At 46.0% G+C, this 19,510-nt stretch overlaps 1 protein-coding gene across 2 annotated transcripts in view; it reads left to right on the forward strand.

The window, feature by feature from the left end:
• The window catches only part of SLIT3 (slit guidance ligand 3), a gene marked incomplete at its 5' end in the record, with an annotated part of 602,061 nt that overhangs the window by 536,489 nt on the left and 46,062 nt on the right, over nt 1–19,510 (forward strand). For both annotated transcript variants that reach the window (XM_084244368.1, XM_084244367.1), the window contains 5 exons: nt 5,436–5,504; nt 6,909–6,980; nt 7,344–7,415; nt 17,220–17,291; nt 19,036–19,199. In XM_084244368.1, the coding sequence (XP_084100494.1) occupies nt 5,436–5,504; nt 6,909–6,980; nt 7,344–7,415; nt 17,220–17,291; nt 19,036–19,199 (449 nt within the window). The remainder of the gene's footprint in view (nt 1–5,435; nt 5,505–6,908; nt 6,981–7,343; nt 7,416–17,219; nt 17,292–19,035; nt 19,200–19,510) is intronic.

Genomic DNA, 19,510 nt, shown 5'->3' on the forward strand with positions numbered 1-19,510 from the left:
CCATTTAATCTTCATAATCACTCCACGTGGTGATTCTTGAAATCCCCACTTTACAGAGGGCTCAGGGAGGGCAAGCATTTGATGAAGGTCACACAGCTCTTAGATAATCAAGCCGGAATATAAAGCTCAGTCGCCTGAGCCCTGAGCTTCTCCCATCAGCCCAGACCCCTGATGAAAATCCTGACCTGGAGGCTTAGGGGTCAGGGGTGGGGGCCTCCTGGAAGGTAACTAGTCTTGTCTCCTGCACCATCCAGTGGATCCAAGCATTCTTAGTAAGGTATCTGTTGGCACTGCAAAGCAGGAAGCAGGAATGGGTAACATCCATTCACAGGTCTGTGTGGATTTTCATGCAGGACAGACATGTGCTTGTCCTCATGTGCTTGTGCTGAAACAGGGCATTTATATGCAGGTCAGCTCAAAGGTTGACCTGCTAGAAATGCTCTGGTAGTTCTAAGGCTGGTGGGGCAACAGAGCAGTCTTCTGAGGGGCCCTCCAGGGCCTGGGCGGCAGACTACAGGCAACTTTGGAGCTCAGCATTTTCATGAAGGGCTTCCAACAAAGAGCCTTTCCTTCACAACCGCATCTGTGCTTTTGAAGTGCAACCTTTTGATTCCTCAACTTCTGAGCTGCGATTCCAGGTCGTCAGGGACATTCTGCATTTAAAGCAGCTGCTGCTCAGCTCCACAGTGCCAAGTGCAGCCCCGCCCAGGAGGTCTGGGATTTGTATCAGACAGGTGATGTTCCTGAGCATCTACTGTTACTGGCTGGTGTGGTAGGGCGCTATCATGAGCGAAACAGACAAGGGTCTGCCCCATTAGTCAGAGAGCCACCGTAGGGATGTCATCACAGAGGTTAGACACTATGAGGAAAATGTCCTGGAAGCTTTGAGAACCTGTCATTTCCTCACTGGGTGTGGGAGATGAGGGCAGGGATGTGCCATGTAAGTTGAGATCTAAGTGTCTGTGGATGATAACTAGGCTAGGGTGGGGGCGGTGGAGAATGACTGACAGGTGCAAAAGCCTGCTCTACCCCAAATAGAGAGGGGGCCATTGGGATAGGGAGAGGATCAGGAGACTTGGAAGCAGAGGTCAAGGGAGAGCTTGCTGTAAGATGAACTGGAGAGGGAGGCAGGGACTGCAATGGTTAATTTCATGAATCAGCTCAACCAGGCTATGGTGCCCAGCTAGATGTAACCCTGAAAGCATTTTGTAGATGCAGTTCACTTCCATAATCAGTTGATTTTAAAAGAGACGACTGGCTCTGCTATGGATATGGGCCTCGTATAATCAGTTGAAGGTCCCAAGAACAAAAAAACAGATCCCCTGGAGAAGAGGAAATTTTGCCTCAAGACTGTAACATAGAAATCCTGCTTGAGTTTCCAGCTGACCAGCTTTCCCTTCCTTAAAATAAATTCTCTCGCCGTCTCTCTTTATTTATACATTTACATATCTATTACATATTACATGTTGAATGTCTATTATATATACTTATGTAATTATGAGTATAATTATTCAGGTGAGCCTTGAACTGCACAAGGCAAAGGGGCATCGACCCTCCTCATAGTTCTGCATCTGAGCATTCAACCAACCAACATCCTCACTTTGCTGAATTTGTAAATGTGCAATAATAGGAAAAAAAAATCAAAGTATAAGTGGATCCACACAGTTCAAACCCATGTTCAAGGGTCAACTGTACTTATAATTGTGCGTATTATATACATGTGTGTGCATATAATTATATATGTAAATTATATAATTACGTGTGTATAAATCATACACATGTAATTATATATAGTTATAATTATATGGCTCATCCTTGAACAGAAATGTTATACGTGTGTGTGTATGCTGACCCTAACGGCCCCTCTCTCTGACTGATACAGGATAGACCACAGAGGGCTTTGCAGGATTAGGACAGGAGTTAGGTAGCCCTTCTCCAACAAGCATTGGAAACCAGGGAAAGATTTTATGCAGGATGAGAAGCTGACTGTTCAGCACAATACCCAGCAGAGCCAGGTTGGACCCCAAAAGACTGGTATGGTGGGCCCAGAGGGTTGAATGAGATTCTGTGCTGGGAGCGCTACAGTTTGGCTCTCAGCCCTGGCGTTGTATAGTCTGAGAGGCTAAATAACTGGCCCCCCAGGCCACAGATGCATCTTCAGATATGCTTATCTTTAACCTTCTCAATATCCCAGTAAGGAGACTCGGGGTGTTGGCATTTTATTCTGGGTCTCATCTCCCATGCCTCAAATTTGCTAAGTAGTTGTAGCAAACATCCGAGAGGAGAAAATAAGCAGGGTAGGAGTGGCAAGCAATCCCGCCAGTGTAGGACGCCATCCCAGGGGCTCCAGCTCCCTCAGAATCAATGATCCCCCTCCAGGTGAGAGGATCCCACATCAGCACCTCCCCACGTTTAAAGCTGCTTCCAAGCTTCCCTCCATGCCATACCATCCATAAAATATTTCCTGGAGTGGGGGACCTAGCCTAATTTGTGCTCCCCTTTTTCAGCCAACATAGATAGACCCAGGGTTCCTGCCACCCCCAGGAAGCTCTCAAACACCTGTCCCCCGTACCTGTCTGTAGTCACAGCCTCTGATTGCACTTGGAAGCTGACCTCCAAGGCTTCAGCACCATAGACCGTGTCCCTTACTACCGTCCTCCAGTCCCCTGGCCGCCTTTCTGCGTCCCACACTCAAACTCAGGGCCTTCCCAGACTACTCCTTCCTCTCCTGCTTCCTTCCTCTTAAATAGCTCTTCCTGAGCTGCATCTTTCTGCAAAAGCCCTTGGGCATTCTCCATGAAGGTACCTGTTCCTTCCCTTCAAAGTATACATCCCAATTCAGAATGCATCTCTTCACAGGTATGGCCTCTCCTTGCTTTCCCCCTCCCACAATGGATTTTTAATTGCTAGGAAGCAGACATCATGCCTGTCTCATTCCCTGGGATATACAGTACCTGGCATCTTGATGATGCAAGTGAATATTTGTACCTGAGAAATGAATGCATCCATGAATATGCTTCTTGACTCTTACGCATGAGGGAATGACCAAAGGGGGGCAGGCGAGGGATTTTAGGCCAGGTGATCAAGCTCCCTGAAAATAGAAGTCTGTCTCTTCTTTGTATCTCCCCCAGCATCCTGTGTGGTAGTATATAGGTAGATATAATAGATATATAAGGAAGAATTGAAGATCAAAGGGACTTAACTTTACCTGCCAGGGCAACCTGAGACCACTGGGGCCCTGCCCTGTGTTCTGTGGCAGGAGGGCTCTAGAGACCAACCACAGGCAGAGTCACTCAGGCCTTCGTTTAAGGTAATATTCATTCTGACTTGTCCCTAGAGCTCACTTGCTCTGGGCATGAACAAACTACCCATATCCTCTTTTAACCCATCTCATCCCATCCAGTCTTTTTGTGGTGGGTCTGCTGGATGCCAGGCAGTGTTGGCACCTCATTACTCAAAATGCCTGCAGACTGCAGTTCCCACCCTCACCCAGGAGCCTGGGAGCAATGCTCTCTCCAACCGCACAGCAGACATGCTAGATCAGAATCTGCCTTTCAGCAAGAGCCCAGGTGACTCATATGTATGTTAAAGTTTGAGAAGCACTGGACTAGAAAAGCATAGGCCTAGGCTTTGCCCTTGTGGCTCTTAACACAGGAATTGCAGCAGTGAATGGCAGTGACTGGGAAAAGAGAAACCTGGGAGCTTTGCATCAAGGGGTATTCACCAGATCAGAGCATGTCTTGTAAACTGTCTAAAGAAGTTTTGCGTTTCTGTGCTAAGAGCAATGGTAAGGTCAAGGAAACGGGTTAACAGGGTTTGAGAGAATGAATTGGGATGTGTCCCCCTGGAGGGTAATAATAACCATTGTAATTCATGATCAGAACGAGATTTCCTTCTCTTATGTTCAACCACACTTGAATCTCCAAGGAGGTTGGCAGAGGTTGCTAGGTGACCAGGTCAGTGCAGGACCCTGAAGTTCAGGCAGGTCTGAGCTCAGACTTTGCCTCTGGGAGGAGTCTCCATCTGCTGGCACATGCTCAATTCAAGCCCTGTTCCCTCCTGCAGGTAGTCTTTCTGCTGGCAGGGGTTCCAGGAAATGCCCATTTCCTCTGTATCCAGATGCAGAGATACTAAATACTGAATTAGAATTCTTACTATGAGTCATGGCTCAGCTCTTCCACCACCCTCTGGTAGCTAAGTGAAGGCCACATGGAATTGTGATGAGAGCATAGCCAGAGAGACCTGGGTTTGAATCCTAGCTCAGCCACTCCCATGCTGTGTGACCTTGGACAGTGTTTTAACATCTCTGAACTTCTCTTTCCTCACATGTGAATCCTGGCCATGGAAGGGTGTAGTGAGGGCCAGGTACAAAGCAGGTGCTTTACTTATTCAATATTTATTGGATCTGCTGGGGAGATACCTAGTTTGGTAGCCTTGGGGGGACCCAACACTGGATAATTTTTTTTTTAACTTTTTTTTTTTTAATAGAGGCATGTTTTTTATTTATTTATTATATTTGTTTGTTTGTTTTGTTTATACATGCACTGGGTACAGTCAGAAGCGCGGGAGGGTGAGAGAATTCACCAGAGCCAGAGCGGGGAGCAGAGCAGGCAGAGGGACCGAAGCACACTGCTGAGGGGAGCAGCGGGTGGCAGGAGAGGTCTGCGCACCATGTGGGATCCTCCTCCGGTGGCCGGGGAGCAGCCGGGGATCGAACCGGCGCCGCAGAGGCCGCAGGCAGCTTCACAACCCAGCACTCAACCGCTGCGCCACCGGGGAGGCCCAACACTGGATAATTTTAGACAAGAGCCCTACCATCGTGGAAATTCTCACCTCAGTGGAAACAAAATGTCATTAAATTTTAATTAGATAGTCATGCAGCTAATCCCCAAAATAGCAAATATATCATGTGCTTTTTTAATGTATACATCTCATTTTTTATTTTAACATTTTTTAGACGTTATTTGCTTCCCCCCACCCCCTCAGATTGAGTCCCCAAAGAATTTCCTTCCCCAAGGCACCTACGCACCATCACCACAATCCCCTGTGCTCATCCTTCCCTACTCCTCATCCCTCTCCCTCCTCCTCCCCTGCAGTGTGTCTCTGGTTTATAATTGTCTGTTTTAGCTTTGTTGTGTTTTGTACTGTTATTTTTTTATACTGATGTCTTAAGCAAATATATCATGGGCTTTAAAGAGGGAAAAGACAAATGAGATTGTTGAAACACGGATCTGACATGGCCTAGAAGATCAGGGAGGCTGCTCTGAGAAAACAGCTCTCTCTCTCTCTCTCTCTCTCTCTCTCTCTCTCTCTCTCTCTCGCTCTCGCTCTCTCGCTCTCTCGCTCTCTCGCTCTCGCTCTGTGTGTGTGTGTGTGTGTGTGTGATCCTAGTGCAGCGCCTCTTTGCCACATGTTACTTTGTGTCTCTTTTGCAGGTACCTGGAAGGAAATCACTTAACAGCTGTGCCCAGGGAGCTGTCCACCCTCCGACACCTGACACTCATGTAAGGAGCGTTTAGGGTGGGACAATTAACTTTCTTCCCTGGGCAAGCTCAGGGCATTGATGAGAAGGAGCAGGTGTGACAGTGGTACAGGCTTTGCAACATCCCGGCACTTTTGTCCCAGGGTGGAGCAGAGAAAGGAACAGACACCTCATGTGCCAGGTCATGTTGGTGAGAGCCACATGCAAAACCCCAGAGCCTGACATCCCTGACCCTCTGCATCATACCCTCCTTGCTTGGGAAGAGGTAGATGAGCCTCTGACTATCTAACTTCCAAATTCAATTCCTGAGATCTCTCAGCCTCCAGTTTCTTAAAAACTGTAACTGCCCTTAGATGTGCCAAAAGCACACACAACACTTCTTCCTCCTTCTTTAGTTACCTGGAAAATGTTCCAAGTAGATGGTTCAAATTGAGGTGTCTTCAAGTGGTAGCTGCCACCAGGCATGGGCAGAGGTCAGGGAGCCAGGCAGTCTGAAAGTTTTATGCCTCGACTGTCTCACTGCCTTGCCAAGATGGGACCCAGGCAGGTGCCATTGCTTGGCTAAGTGGTTGTTGAAAGATGCCGCCTCCTGCTTAGGAAGCAGGGACCTCCAGAGCAGTGGTTCTCAGCTTCAGCTGATTATAGTATGCTTGAACCCTCCCTAAACCAATTAAATCAGAATAGCTGACTTATAAATCAGAATATCCAGACATGGAACCCAGGCTCAGAGGATATAAAATCTCCTGTGATTCTAATGAGAAGCTAATGGTTGAAAACCACTGCTCTGGATAGTAATCCCAAGGGTAATTCAAAGGTTGTAGTTGGCAAAGGACTACTTCCTCACCAAGCTTATTCCCCATAAAAGAGAATCTGATAAGATGGAATGAAAGAGCACCAAAACAGAGGGAGGGTGGAGAAAAAAGGTAAAGAAGAAGAATTGAACAGGAAAAAGAATAAAGTCCTAGAATAAGTAGAAATATTATGCTACTAGAATGAAATGGATGGATAGACATGTAATCAAATGATGGAATAACTGAATTAATGAATGAAAGACAATTGCTTGAGTGATTAATTGAGTAAATGTCAAATAAAAATGAACATTTGAAGGAATGGGTGTGTCGGTAAATGGATGGATAATGAGTAGACAGATGGGCAGTTAGGTAGGGGGATGTATGGATGGTAGATAGATGAATAGGTGGATGAATGAATGGTTGGATGATGGGTAGACATATTGGCCGGTGGATGGGTGGATGGTTAATGGATAATGAGTAGGCAGATAAGTAGATAGATGAGCAGATGGATGGATGTTGGATAGATGAATGAATGGATGTAGGATGGTGGAAGGATAGCATGTGTGAAAGTGCACACACATCCCCTTGGGATACAGCTAATAGTAAAGCATAACCCTCTGTTTTACTTTTCCTAGTGACCTGAGCAACAACAGCATTGGCGTGCTGACCAACTACACCTTCAGTAACATGTCTCACCTCTCCACTCTGTAAGTATTGCAAGGTGCCGTGTTTGACAAGAGCCTGGCACAAAGTGTCCTGTGTCTATCCTTTACCTCTGACCCTCAGGCCAAGCTTCTCTACCCTAATGATATTCAGGACTGTTGTTGCCCCTGCAGAGGGCAGACCTTCACCATCAGAAGGAAAGTCAAGTAGAGCAGAACTCCATTGTCTGGGTAGTCAGCAAGGACTGCCACCTAATTATTTCTGAAGAGGCCCTCTTTGGCATACCTCCTGTGCTTTGTGAATTTTCTTTCCCAGTGGAGGGCTTCCCAAGACAATTATATTTTGCTCAGTTCCATTTATTTTCTACTAGCTGTGTACACTGTAAACACACGTGTCCTTTTCTGCAGAATCCTGAGCTACAACCGACTGCGATGCATCCCCATCCACGCCTTCAATGGGCTACGGTCTCTCCGAGTGCTGTAAGTACCCTAGGCCCTGGATTCCATTGTAACCACACTGCTAATGTTACAGGGCAGGGAGAGGGGCACCCAAGACTCTGCAAACCTGCCTGCTCTAAATAGGCTCTGCCGTCCCCCACATTAACACAAAACATATGAGATTTTCATGAAAAGGAACTTTAATACAATTATGAAACAACACAGGAAAGGCAAAGAATATAGTTTCGAAATCAAGCACCCAAAATTACCCGTCCCCTTGTGGGTAAAAGTCCACCCAAACAGGATTGGCCCAGAGCAAGGCACGACAGCCTGCCACAAGTCTAAAGTATCTTTCAGTGGGGACCTACAGAAAACGATCAGAGGAAAAGAGCAAAATCAAAATCAAGATAAAAGCTGCCATTGTCACCTCCCCACGGGTCTCTCACCCACATCTGTGTCAACCAGTCCATGACCAAAAGGCAAGTCCATGACCAAAAGGCAGTTTCTTCACGTGTCTCTAGGCTCCATGTGCCTCTTCCAGGCCTCCTTCTGGCTCTCCATCCTGCTTCCTTCCTTCCCCAGTCTCCTCTGCAGCTTCTTTTCTCTTTAGCTCCACCCTCCTTTGGGTGGGGTGGGAAACCTGGAACTTCCCCTTTTCCTGGGGACCACCCTGTTACACTAACAGCAGTTGTTAAACCCACCCCTCCCCCTCTCTCCTTTGCTCAAAGCCTACTCTGCACCACTTGCAAACCTCCCATCCAGCACCCAGGCTTGGGGTCATCCACTCTCCCAGAACGCATGACTAATTCTTCTGAGTTTCTACTTCTTTATGAGTAAGATGGGATGGATGCTAGCTGCTCCTTTCAGGGACTGGGATATGTGATTAGATTCTGCACTATTTTGATGACAGTTGTTTTATGCTTGGCCCCTCTGACTTGCAAGGGGCGATACTAAGGCTGTAAAACCCTGTGAGGAACCCAACCCATACATCAGAGATCACAAGCTAGAAGCCCAGGGCAGTCCAGCCCAGAGAGCTATTAGTTAGCAGTTGTAGAGTTGGCACATAAAGTATCTTGTTAGATAAACAAAGTTTTAACAAGTAATCAGGAGATTCCTCATGCAAATCCTGATCCCTACACTCTCTTGGAAAATGGCAAGACCTGGCCATTCCAGGACTCGCTCTGTTCCTGTGTGGTTGAGCAGCTCTGCCTCTTTGGACAGTGTTGCGCAGCCTGCAGCCTCCACACCTTGACAAGGTACCTGGATAGAGGGCAGCCACCAGGCAGAGGAGCTCTGAGAAAGGCCCAGGAGTGCCTGCTTCCCAAGCACTGTCTGCACCTCGCAGCTGTACATCCTCTCATCCACAAGTCAGCTCATAATTGCCTGACAGGGATTGCCTGATAGGGTCTTATGAAGTTTAAATGAGATATTTTAAGTAAAGCCTTTAGCATGGCCCTAGCCCATAGTAAACACTTCATAAATATCCACTTTGGACTGCTCTTCCCACATCAGAGCCTGCAAAAGTAGGAAAGGTACCCACTGCCACCCCTAACCCTGAACCCAATTGTCAGCTGAGTTGTATGATTTCCCACCTTCCATCTATTTTGCCAGCAAAGGAGGATCCTTTGAGTGATATTTCCGAGAGCAGAGATGCCAGGCACTCTGCTAGCAACTTGTCAACTTCTTACCTTTCTGACAGCCTTATTTCTAGAACAGTGATAATCTTTTTCTCCAGAGGTTCTCATTGTCATTGCCTCATATAACCTTTCACAAAAGGTTGTGAAGCTGAAAGGATTATGCCCATTTTAAAGATAGGAAAGCTAAGTTCCAGGTTGGAGAAATAAGACCTGACAGTCAGGAAGTCACAGAATCCATCCTCCTAACCCAGAACCCCAAGATCCTTCCTGGAACCCCATAGTAACCGGCAAATCACCCCCAGTGAGTAGGTCTGGACCACAGCCTCCAGGCTGATGTGATTTATTGAGGCCCACAAAACACCAGTGTCAGCGACAACTCCCGCCACATGTCATCTGCACTGTTATTAAAAATCAATTCTCTGGGGGCAGAGAAGTGCCCGCGCTGACAGTGTGCAATCTGTTATTGTCACTTATTTATTATCCACCTTCTCTGGGGAGTTTGCGAATGGAAACATCAGCAGTACTCTTCCCTGTTTCCAATTGACACATGGGAAATGGGCTGTTCTCACTGGGGCTGGACCTGCGCCCCCTCCCACTCCCATCACCCTTCCTCAGTCCCAGCCCACTGTCTGCCATCCCTGTCTTACAGTTCTGTGCATGAATTGGTTTGCTGCCGGGGATGGATCTGCTCATTTTAATGGAATCTGCATGTCTATTCATATGTTCATAATTAGTTGTTCTCGTTGGGGCACCTCTACACTTGAAAGGGCAAAAGGGAGAGGAGCTTGGCTGTCCGTGTGTCAACTGGGGTGGTGGGGTGAATGCCACATGTATCTGTCCAGACTTTTCTCCTTCCTCAGCACCTGTTTGTCCCACTCCAGAGCCATTGTTCGCATTCATTCAACAGGAACTCAGTACACAAACATATAACATGCACGTGCTTGCTTGAATTGGGAATGAAAAGGCTTTTAGCATCATCATTTTCGAATCATGGGATTTTGTAGATAAAAAATGGTCTTAGAGGCTCTCTTGCCAACCCTCCGCCTCATTGGGGAGCAACCATCTTTGCATAAGGGCCAATTCAGGAAAAATAAAAATGTTTATGGGCTACATTTCTTTTACAATATTTGTGTCCTTTCTCCCAGTTATTGCACATCTAGGAATTTATGCTAAAGAATAATCCAAAGTAAGGGAAAGGTTCTATGCATTCAGATCTTGGTTGCACTGTTAATTTTAACCTAAAATTTAAATATTACTTCTAAGTGCCACAGTGGGGAAATGTGTAAGGAAAGCATGATGCAACCAGGCAATGAAGTATGACTTCTGTTTTTATTGAGGTTACATTGGTTTATAATATTGTATAGTTTTTAGGTATACAGCATTGCAGTTCAACATCTGTATACATTATAATGTGTTCACCACCAAAAATCTACTTTTTATCCATCACCTTGCAATTGAGCATTTTTACCCTTTCTCTCCCTGCCCACCCCTCCACCCCCACCCCAGCCCTTTTCTACTCTAGTAAACACCTATCTGTTCTTTGTGTCTAAGAATTTGGTTTAGGTTGGTTGTTTGGTTGGTTGATTGGTTTTATAGTCCACATATGAGTGAAATCATACAGTATTTGTCTTATAGCCATCAAATTTATTTCACTTAGCATAATCCCCTCAAGGTCCATCTGTGTTGTTGCAAATGACAGGATTTCATTCTTTTTTACAACTAAGTAGTGCTATTCCATTGGTGTATATGCCACTTCTTTATTCATTCATTCATCAATGGACACCTAGTTTGGTTCCATATCTTTGCTATTGTAATAATGCTGCCAGTGAACATAGGAGTACATGTATCTTTGTGGTGGTTAGTGGTGGTATCTTAGTGGTGGTTTGTGTTTGTGTGTGTGTGTGTTTGTATAAAGACCCAGGAGTAGAATAGTTGGATCATATGGTTTTTAGATCTATTCTTAATTTTTTGCAGAATCACCGTACTGTTTCCATCGTGGCTATACCAGTTTATATTCTGCCAACTCTACATAAGTTCCCTTTTCTCCACATTCTCACCAACACTTGTTTTATGTCTTTTTGATAATAGTTATTCTAATGGGTGTGAGGTGAGATCTCATTTTAGTTTTGATTTACATTTCTTTGATGATATGTGATGCTGAATATCTTTTCACGTGTAAAGTGCAGTTGTTAAAAGACATGAAGATAAAAACTAGGTAGCAGTGTGGCAAAGTATTAAACATACAGCATTACATGGGAAAACAAACCTGTTTTGTATGTATGTGCAGTACTGACTTGTAAACATTTATACCTATGAAGAAAGACTAAAAAAAATGGGACAGATGTAAAAGTTGTTGATAGTTAATTTTAATGCAAAGTGTTTTTTGTAGCAGATGAAAGTGAGTTAAAGATGAATGAAGATACTCACAAATTTACAATTTAGAGTTCAAAAGATAGGTATTTTGAAATCAGGAATGCATTTGTTCGCTTCTATATTCTTTTCTCATTTCTAAAGGGTTTCATTATTTTGATGAAAATTCCAGAAATGACTAGAGTCCCAGGCATGCTAGAAGTCTGGGGTAGGGGAGGAGATAAGTATGAGCATCAAGGGTCAACTATGGAAGAAGACACAAAATGGACCTGGAAAGTAGGAAGAGAGACCAGACCTATGAGAGGGGAGGGGGAGGAAGGAGAGAGTCAGAGAGAGAGAGAGAGAGAGAGGGAGAGGGAGAGAGGGGTTGGGGGGAACAAGGAGCAGAGCAAGGAGCAGAGGAAAGAAGAGAGAGAAAGTGTGTGTTAATGGGTGGATAAGAATACATTTCAGAAAACACAACAGGAGGGTGAGTGGGAGGCTGAGCACAAAACACTGTATGAAGATATGTTGTTCAGACTTCACTCCTAAATTAAAAATAGCTAGAAGAGAACATTCTCATGGACATTCAAGGCCTTCCTTACCCGTTTGCGTGCTTCCTGCTCTTTGCCCCACACTGAGTTCTAGGCCTGTGTGTGGTCCCGGCCGTCACGCCCCAGCCCGGCCCCAAGAGGCCACCTGGAATCAGTTAGCACAGAGAGGCTGTTTCAGTGGAATTGTCATTCATCATCCTCAGTATTTTTAGCTCCCAGTCCCTGAAATAAGTGTGCGCTTTCTGCCTGGGGGGCCATTCTTCACTGCTCTACTGATTGCATGAAGTCTCCCGACCACATTCCTATAAAGGGCACCATCTGCCCTTTGCTTGATTGCCTTCAGAGACCAAGAGCTCACCCACTTCCCAGAAAACCCCATTCCTTTTTGAACAGTGTTGCATTGTAGACCATTCTGTGAGCCAAAAGGAGACTCCTGGTGCTCTCTGTGCCATGGTCCTGGTTTGATCCTTTGGTGCCACCCAAAATAAAAGGGTGTTTAATTATGAATTTTAGCAATAGGGAGTGATTTCTTGGAATTTATCCCAGTTTGAATGTGGAAGCAAGTTAGGACACATGCTGTGTCAAAGGTCAACATCCAAGATCAGACATCCCAGCAGACAGCTGGCATAAAATGGCACCGCAAGAGAATATAAAAGAAAGCCTCAAGCCCTTCTTTGGGCACAGAGGATATCTCCCATTTCACCCCCTGCTCCCTTGCAGGATACTCTGCCTTTTCTGTTCTCAAGAAAAAAGAAAAAGAAATTATCCAACTTAAACCTCTCATTTATAAAATGAGACACATTCAGAAAGGCGTAGTACAGTCACATGACTCTTAATAATGGGACCATGTTCTGAGAAATGTATCGTTGGGTGATTTTGTCATGGTGTGACCCTCTTAGAGTCTAACTGCACAAACCTACATGGTATCACCCACCAACACACCTAGGCTGTGAGGTATTGTCCATCAGGACCCTCAGTGTGTGTCATCCAGTGTTAACCAAACCAACACAAGACCTGTCATCCCTGGATGTCTTCAATGCTGTACTAAATGAGGGGAGAAAAAACAGTGATTGCAACACAGTTCCTGCCCTCAGAGAGCTCACGGTCTAGAAGGAGGAACAGGCGAGGAAATCATCAACTACAACTCAAGGTGGTGTTGTAAGTGAACCCTAAGAATACAAGTGAGGGGAGGGGGTAAAAAAATGCAAGTGAGGGTCACATGGCCTGATTATATCCATCAAAAAGCCTTCTGAAAGGAAACCGGTAGTTACCACTGACCCTACACCTTGATTATGCTCCATGCATGGGATGAGTGCTTTGATTACATGGTCATCATCACTCTGCACATCAGTCCTGTAAAGAATATGTTATACCCCTCTCACAGATGAAACAGAGACCTGGAGAGATTGAGCAGTTTTCTCCAAGTGACCCAACTGGTAGAGAGTAAAGGTGGGATATAAAACCAAGAATTTTTTTTTTAAGATTTGTTTATTTATGCACACAGGAGCTGGGGTACAGGCCAGAGATGCAGGGGGTGAGAGGATCCAACAGAGACAAAGTGGGGAACAGAACAGACAGACTGACTGAAATACACTGCTGAATGGAGCAGCAGATGAGACAGGAGAGGTCTGCCATGCCATGTGGGTAGCTCCCTGGCCAGCCAGAGATTGAACTCATTCTGCAGAGATGGCAGTTAGCTTCATAGTGCTGATGCTTAACCCCTTGCGCCACCAGGGAGGCCCAATCTAACCTTTCTTTATAGCTGGGTGGTAGTCTGTTGTGTATATAGACCACATTTTCTTAATGTTCTAACTTTTATCCTCACAACTGACTTATAAAATGATGTTAAGAATTCTTCCTAATTGGAAATAAATCAATTCAGATCACCTTTGTCATAAAAAGAGAATTTACTCACACCGGTAACTGAAAATTTCTGTAGCTATTGGTCTCTGAGGTTAGATTCAGGTGCTCTTATGACACTGTCAGAAATGTGTCTCTCTCTGCTCCTCAGCCCTGCTTTCCAGAGGAGATTTCACTCTCAGACAGTCATTCTCCTGAGGTCCTAATGGGTTAAGCGTTTATATTCTAGCAGCTTAGCAGCCCCATAAAATGAAACCACCTCAATCCTCAGAGTTTCAGAGAAAGCCCAGTGGTGTTTCTCGTTGGTCCATTTAGGTCACAGGCTCAGCTTCAGGCCAATCCCTGTGACTCCGACTGGGCAGTTGGGGATTAGATCTCCACCCGTGAGGTCAAATCACTGGGACAGAGGCCATTCCCCAATGGGAAAGAGAGGAAATTTACAGAAAGAGGAGACTGGGCCAGAGCTGCTCACAACCCCCACAAGTTATATACTACACATAGATACTAAGAATGCCTCCATTTTAGAGATGAACAAACTCAGGTACAAAAAGTTCAAATCAATTGTCTGAGCTTGTGCTTGCTTTGGCAGCAGATATACTAAAATTGAAACAATTGTCTCAGCTCACACATCAGTGATTATCAGAGTAAGTCATCAGTGATTATTGAGCCCAGGAAGTCTGACTCTATACCTCTTAATGCCCAGGTCACCTGCAAGATACCTGACCTGCTCAGAATTTACCCATCTCAGCCCACAGTTAGGTCATAGTTCCTGCCTCTGTTGTATAAATCATGAGCTCCTGGGGACTTGGAGACCCAATGTCCGGGCAGCCCAGAATTGATACAGGATGGTTATGTGCTCATGTTATTCTAACAATGACTTCATCTGCACCCCCAAGTTCCCAGGTTTTCCATAACAGTTCCTAAGAATGAAAGGAGGGACAAAGGAGACCCAAGCACTAGAGGATGACTAATTCCCAGTTCAGTGAGGTGCTTTCCTGCCCCTGGTTGGAGAAGGGGGATTGCTAAGTGCTTCCTGGGAGGACTCATGTGTCCCACTTCCCAGGCATCCTTTAGGATGGGGTTTGACATATAAGAGCCTTCTTTGGGGGCCAGGCCAGGAGCAGGAATCTGCAGTGTCGGCAAGTTCCTTTGCATCGTCCTAGTAAATTACAGCCCCGTTACTCTGCAGTTTATAGAGATCTCAGCGGCTCAGCTCATAATAAATGGGAGCGTGACTTGCAGGAGTCACAGCACCAAAGCTGCCTTTGGGTCATTTGGTGTTTTAAATTCGGGCTTCGTGCCTCTCCAGGGGCCCAGGCCTCATTCGGAAATGATTAACAACAGGGCTGGGTGCATTTGCCAAACAGCAAGCAGCCCTGAAGTCATCCAAGTTAATAGCAGGAGAGGGCTGGTGTGATTTGTAAATAACTACATGATTCACAGACTAAATGATACTAATAAGTGTTAGGAAATGCTTCTAGCCCCTTCTTGCCAGGGAGGTGAGACACTGTCAGGAACACTCTAAAGGACCAGTTACCCTCTTCCTGCTGTCCTGGTCATCTAAGAATTGAGGATGGCTTTCCTCCTGCCACTCAAGGATCACAGAGAACTGTACAGGGCAAGGGGAGTTTATAGTGATGATGGTGACCACTGAGGCCATTAAAATGTGGTCAGAGGACCTGGAGCACCTGCATCACTGGGGAGCCTGTTAGAGATGAGTCCTCTTGGGTTCCACCCTAGGCCCGCTGAATCTGAATTTCTGGGAGTGGCTCAGAATGCTTGTGTGTGAGCAAGCTCCTGTGCTCAGCCAGCCTGAGAGCTCTGCTGTGTATTAAGTGTGATTAAGCCTAAGCTCACATCCGTATTTTAGCCAAAGATCTGGAGCAGCAAACATCAGCTAAAAGGAAAACAAAAGAGCAGATTCATTAGTTGTTACCCTGCTTACAACTCCAGAATCAGCACTGATGGCCCCTCCGCTTTACTGGGACTTCCTTTCACAGCACAAGGACCTGGCAGACACTAGAGAAACCGCTGCATCTCTAGTAATTCACCCACCATGCATTTCCCAGGTCAGACCCACAGCGAATCATCAGGTTGGGAACTTTGTGTCTGCAGTTGATGAGTAATCCTGCCATGGAGAGTGTCATCCATGAATCTGCTAGCTGTTGTTACAGGAACAACAGAATAATGTTCATTCAGTGTTTTCCGTGCTTTTATTGAAAGCTTTGTATACAGCACCACTCTGCAAGTGAGAATAGTTCCCAGCTCCCACACGGCAGGGCAGACAGTGGTCTGATTAATACCAAGCAGGTTTCCTGGCCCTTAGGACATGCTGTCAAAAAATGAACTCAGATACCTGCAAGTGCCAGACCCATGTGTGCATGCGTTTGTGCACGTGTGTGTGTGTGTGTGTGTGTCTGGTGACAAACCCTTTTCCATAAAGATGAGAGTCCAGCTGCAGGGACTCCCCAAAGGCTGACTGTACCCCTCTCTATTCCTCTCTCAATCTCCCTATAGGGCCTCCCTGGTGGTGCAGGGGTTAAGACGCAACCTATGAAGCAATCCACAGCCATTGCAGCACGAGTTCGATTCCCGGCCCACCAGGGAGAAACCCACATGGCGGGACAGAACTCTCCTGTCTCGCCCGCTGCTCCCCTCAGCAGTGTACTTCAGTCCGTCTGCCTGTTCTGTCCCTTGCTCTGTCTCTGGTGAATCCTCTCAACACAATTGGCCTGTACCCCAACTCTTGTATAAAAAAATAAATAAATAAATAAAATCTCCCTATAATCTCTCCTGATGAATATGAAGTGAACCCATTTCTCCATCTGTATCAGACATTCAGCAAGACCCTGTCACCAAAATCAGCAATGTTTAATCACTTAGCAAATGCCAGACTCTACCTGGATGACTGTACCCCCAACCATGTTCTGGAGAAAAATCTTTCACTTTCATTCCCATTTTACAGTAAGAAAGTAAGGCGCAGAGAGGGTGGTAGCATTGCCTGGTGGGCAGAGTCAAATTGGAATGTGAGCAGCCTGGCTCCAGAACTTACAGCCTCCACCACAATGCTTCACGTCATCTCTGAAACACTAAGTCTCCATTAGGTAGCTTTCTCTCTGTGTGTTTCAGAGACAGAAATGGAAGCCCAAAAAAGTTACATTACTCAGTGTTCTGCATCTATAAGGGACTGATTGCTGATTCCATCCCAGATCCATCTGATTCAAAAGTCCAATCTTCTCCCAACCCTCTACCCCCTACAATGCTGAGCTGGGCGTGGAAATATTCATGCACCTGCCGCCTGCTACAGGGAAGATATTACCGCAGCAGCTAGTAGTGGGGGTCCCGGTGCCACTGAGGGTGCCCCCAGCCTGGAACACCAAGAGCATGTGCTGAGCTCACAGCTGTAACTGGGTGTTCACCTTCTGACCTGTGCACTTCTGCTTCAGAACCCTCCATGGCAACGACATTTCCAGTGTTCCCGAAGGCTCCTTCAACGACCTGACATCTCTTTCCCATCTGTAAGTAACCGTATTTCTCCCCAGTGTGCCGCCACTCAAAACAGAAAATCATTCTAGCGCCAGAGATAATATTGTCACTGTTCATGCATCAGCATCTGTCCTTTCGCTATGCAGAGCATGTGACCTACCGAATGTATAGAATGTGACTTACGAAATACAGTGTGTGTTTTACCAAAAGCTACCCACTGGTGTGCTTTGTGCCCTAGGCAACAATTCTGTAAACAATGTCAATATTTACTAAGAACTAACACACAACTCTGATGTGCTAAACCCTTTAGATGAAGTACCTCATTTATTTCTTACAGCAATAGGCATTTTATCCACTCATTGTGTGTAATGAAACTGAAACTGAGAAAGGTTGAAGAATATGCAGGTTGCCTGGCTAGTAAGGGGCAGCTCCAGCTTTGCTTGGACTCCAAAGTAAATATTCTTTACCACTCTGCATCTGGTGCTCCTACCCAGTTTACATAGAAACTGATCCCCATAAATAGTAGTGACTAGCTGAACGCTGCCTATCAAGCCAGTGACACATTGGACTGGACCCTGGTTTCCTAACTCCCTGATCAAACCTCCCTCCCCTGAGTGTAGGGTCTCAGCTTTTTTTTTTATGGTTGTTTGTTATTATTACATATGTCTGCCAGTAAAAACTTTTGTTTGTACCCCTAATTATTTTCATATTGTACACTGTATATACTTCAGTACTAGTGTATTATGTGTGCTTGTCATAAAACATTCAAAAAATAGGAATGGTAAAGGATCTGATAAAAAAAATAAGCAGGCATTCTAATATTTTCTTCCTGAACACCACTTTGGAGATGACCCTGCGTTTTCAAGCTGAGTGGCATAAGGAGGAACACACTGCCCTCTACCCTCTTCAAATCGGTGGCTGGCGTAATAATTAGACTGACATGAGAAAGATTCGCAGGAAAAAAGCAGATGTGTTTATTTAATATCTTGCATGATGTGGGGATCTTTAAAAGGAAAAGGAAGACCCAAAGAAACCATTGCACCCAAACTCTTTTTACACAAAGAATGCTAAATAATATGACAAGACAAAGGGGCTTAGCTGAAGGCAATAAACTGGGACAGTGATGAGGAAATGTGTGGGGGAGCTAATGAGCTAATGCAAGACTGGGGTTTGCTTGTACAGGTCCATTTCGGCACTGACTCACAGACTGGTGATAAAGGTGTTCTCCGCCTGCTACAGGGAGGGCACCTTCCTCATGAGAAATGTTAGGTACTGCCTTTCGGTAGAAAGGAAGGACGTCAGGGAGCCCTTCCTACATCTGCTGTATCTCAGCTGACCTCAGCTCAACATAATAGGGCAAAGCAACATGGCGGGGAGGGGAGGCATGTTCTGAAGCCGTTCTTTGCCTAAAGCTGCTTCTAGATTGATGGAGCCTGCTCAGCAGAGCATGTCCTCCCATGGACCTTCAGCCGGGCAAGAGAAGCAGATAATTAGAGCCTACAGATCGGGAAACTTCCTAGAGCCAGAGATGAGGGTGGAGTTGTGGAGTGATTCTTTCCAGAGTGAGAGCAATGGGGTGGGGCTAAAACATCTCAGGGATTGGGAGTACAGTATGGGGGCCACTGACTTTGATCCTGAGGGAACTGCTGCTCTGCTGGTCCTCAAGTCAGATACCCCCAGTCTAGCAAAGTCTGAAAATTCTGCTTTTCCGGAAGGCCAAGGGTAGGGGCCAAGTTGGGGGTGAAAGGGGGTCTGACGTCCTGCTCTGCCTCCTAGGGCGCTGGGAACCAACCCACTGCACTGTGACTGCAGCCTTCGGTGGCTGTCGGAGTGGGTGAAGGCGGGCTACAAGGAGCCTGGCATCGCGCGCTGCAGTAGCCCCGAGCCCATGGCGGACAGACTGCTGCTCACCACCCCTACCCACCGATTCCAGTGCAAAGGTAGGTGCTGACCCCCTTCCACCCATCTCTGCCCTTCACAGGGTCAGAACTGAGCACCTCAGGAGATGTGACTTCTAACACCAGTGCCCTGTCTCTCCATGAGCCACACAAAGGCCAAGAGGCTGAAATTGATGAGGACTTGTCTCAAAGGGACCATTTGTCATTTTCCCACTCCCCCCAAGTCCCTTTGTGGGCATTTCTATGTATTCTTCATTGACTTCTTTTTTTTTTCTTTTTTGCATAGTTGAGAAAAACTTTAACCTGTATTTTTATCCAATATGCTCACAACTTAAACACCTTCCCATTGTACT

This window comes from Talpa europaea (genome assembly GCF_964194135.1).
Source record: "Talpa europaea genome assembly, chromosome: 9".
Classification (NCBI taxonomy): Eukaryota; Metazoa; Chordata; class Mammalia; order Eulipotyphla; family Talpidae; genus Talpa; species Talpa europaea.